The 2,256-nt window shown below is 60.5% G+C and overlaps 1 protein-coding gene across 1 annotated transcript; it reads left to right on the plus strand.

Moving 5' to 3' along the window:
- Positions 1–230: 230 nt before the first annotated feature.
- On the plus strand, positions 231–1,262 carry C2cd4d (C2 calcium dependent domain containing 4D). Its single transcript, XM_059264886.1, has one exon. The coding sequence runs from the start codon at positions 231–233 to the stop codon at positions 1,260–1,262; it is 1,032 nt and encodes a 343-aa protein (XP_059120869.1).
- Positions 1,263–2,256: the final 994 nt, after the last annotated feature.

Here is a 2,256-nt window from a genome sequence, read left to right on the forward strand (position 1 = left end):
TTCTAGACTTCGCCCTTTCTTTTGCCTGCTTCTAAACACCAGCCTTGGTATCCCATGAGTTTGGGGACAAGGCCATGGAGGCAGACCGCCATGTGTTGGCTCTCAGCAGCATCACCGACCCTCGCATCCCCTTCTCTTCTCTCAGCGTACCTCTCTGTCCAGGGCTCCCCACCGGGAGGCTGGACTTGGACCTTCTCCGACCTCCGTGCTTCATTATCCCCACCCACTGCATGTGGCTCTTGGAGAAAGCCGGCTATAGGGTGGGGACGGCAGAGGCCGGGGCGCAGCAGCACGCGCACTCCAGCCTGGTCCCCAAGCGCCGGGCCCCGGGCTCGCCTTCGCGCTGCAACCCTAACGTCCTCACCCCCGACCGCATCCCGCAGTTCTTCATTCCGCCCCGGCTCCGGGACCCCAGCGGCACCGAGGCCAGGGTGGACCGCAACCTGGGCGGCCGGCACCTCCCGGTCGCCTGCTCGCTGCCGCACCTGGCGGGCCGCGAGGGCTGGGCCTTCCTGCCCGAGAGCCCGCACACGCGCCGCCGCGAGTCCCTGTTCCACGCGCCCCGTGGCCTGGCGGCGGCGGGCCTAGCGCCGGCGCAGTCGCGGCTGCACGTCTCAGCCCCGGACCTCCGCCTCTGCCGGGCCCCGGACAGCGACACGGCCTCGTCGCCCGACTCGTCTCCCTGCGGCTCCCCTCGCACGCCCCGGCCGCACTCCTTGTCCCCCGACGAGGCCAGCTCGGCGGACACCAGTCCGTACGCGCCCCGCCGCGCGCCGCCGCTCTTCCACCTGGACTTCCTCTGCTGCCAGCTGCGGCCGACCAAGGACAGCGTGCTACGCCTGGGGCCCCGCGGCGGGCAGCTGCGCCTGTCCACCGAGTACCAGGCGGCGCCCGGGCGGCTGCGGCTGCGCCTGGTGAGCGCCGAAGGGCTGCCTCGGCCGCGGGCCCGCCCCGGGAGCGGCGGCGGCGGCTGCTGCGTGGTGTTGCGGCTGCAGCCACGCGTTAGGCCGCGAGCTCAACGCAGCCGCGTGGTGCAGGGCAGCTCGAACCCCATCTTCAATGAAGACTTCTTCTTCGAAGGGCTGGGCCTGCGGGACCTGGCCGCCCACAGTCTGAGGGCCAAAGTGCTGGAGAGGGGCGCGGGGCTGCGCAGGGACGTGCTACTGGGGGAGTGTGAGACGCCCCTCATCGCCCTGCTGCCCCCCCTGGCTGGGGGTCTAGGATCAGGGTCCTCCCTGGCATCTGCACATCTCAGTCTGTAGACTGACACCACAGCTTCCTTGGGGGGGGGGGGGGTCTCCACTGTGTCTGCAGCCCTGTATTCTTGCCATCTGCCCAACATGTATTTATTTTTGTTAATAAAACATCAGTTTGTCTCTAGCTGCGTGCTCCACAGTGGGCACCAAAAACTCCAGGTTTTGCAGCAACTCTTTTCCTTCCTTTCTGCCCGATCCACTCATCTGAGCGGGAGCAGACCTTAAACAGTAGTTCAAGAGATTCAGAATCCAGGGATGTCAGAAACTCTGGAAGTGCTTGTTGAACATGCAGAGTCTAGGATCCATCCCCAAGCGATACTACTTCAAGAGGGCTAGGCTGAGTAGGGCCTAGGGTCCTATTTTTTATTTCCATGGCTGTGATAAACTCTCCCCAACCCCTACCCCCCCAAAAAGGCAACATTTACGAAGAAAGGGTTTATTTGGTTTACAATTCCAGGTGATAGACCATCATTGTGGAGAAATCAAGGCCAGGACTTGAAGCAGCTAGTCACATCCACAGTCAGAAGCAGAAAGAGAGCGAGCTGGAGAGGTTCAGTGGTTAAGAGCAGACCCAAGTTCAGCTCCCAGCAGCAACATCAGGCAGCTCACAGCTGCCTGTGAGACTCTGATTCCAAGGATCCCATGCCCTCTTCTGGTCTCTGAAGGCCAGACATGCATACACATACATGAATAAACACATATACGTATAAATAAAAAAATAAATAAAGCAGAGCATGATGGCGCACGCCTTTAATCTCAGCACTTGGGAGGCAGGGGCAGGTGGATCTCTGTGAGTTTTAAGTCAACCTCATCTACAAAGCAAGTTCCAGGCCAGCCAGGGCTATATAGTCAGACTCAATCTCAAAAAGTGTGTGTGTGTGTGTGTGTGTGTGTGTGTGTATGTAGTTGGATTTTTCTTTGGGCCACCAACCAGCTCCCAAATAAAGACATGTAGACCCACTATCAATTATGAATGCTCAGCCCTAGCCCAGGTTTGTTT

Source organism: Peromyscus eremicus, chromosome 6 (assembly GCF_949786415.1).
Source record: "Peromyscus eremicus chromosome 6, PerEre_H2_v1, whole genome shotgun sequence".
NCBI classification, from domain to species: domain Eukaryota; kingdom Metazoa; phylum Chordata; class Mammalia; order Rodentia; family Cricetidae; genus Peromyscus; species Peromyscus eremicus.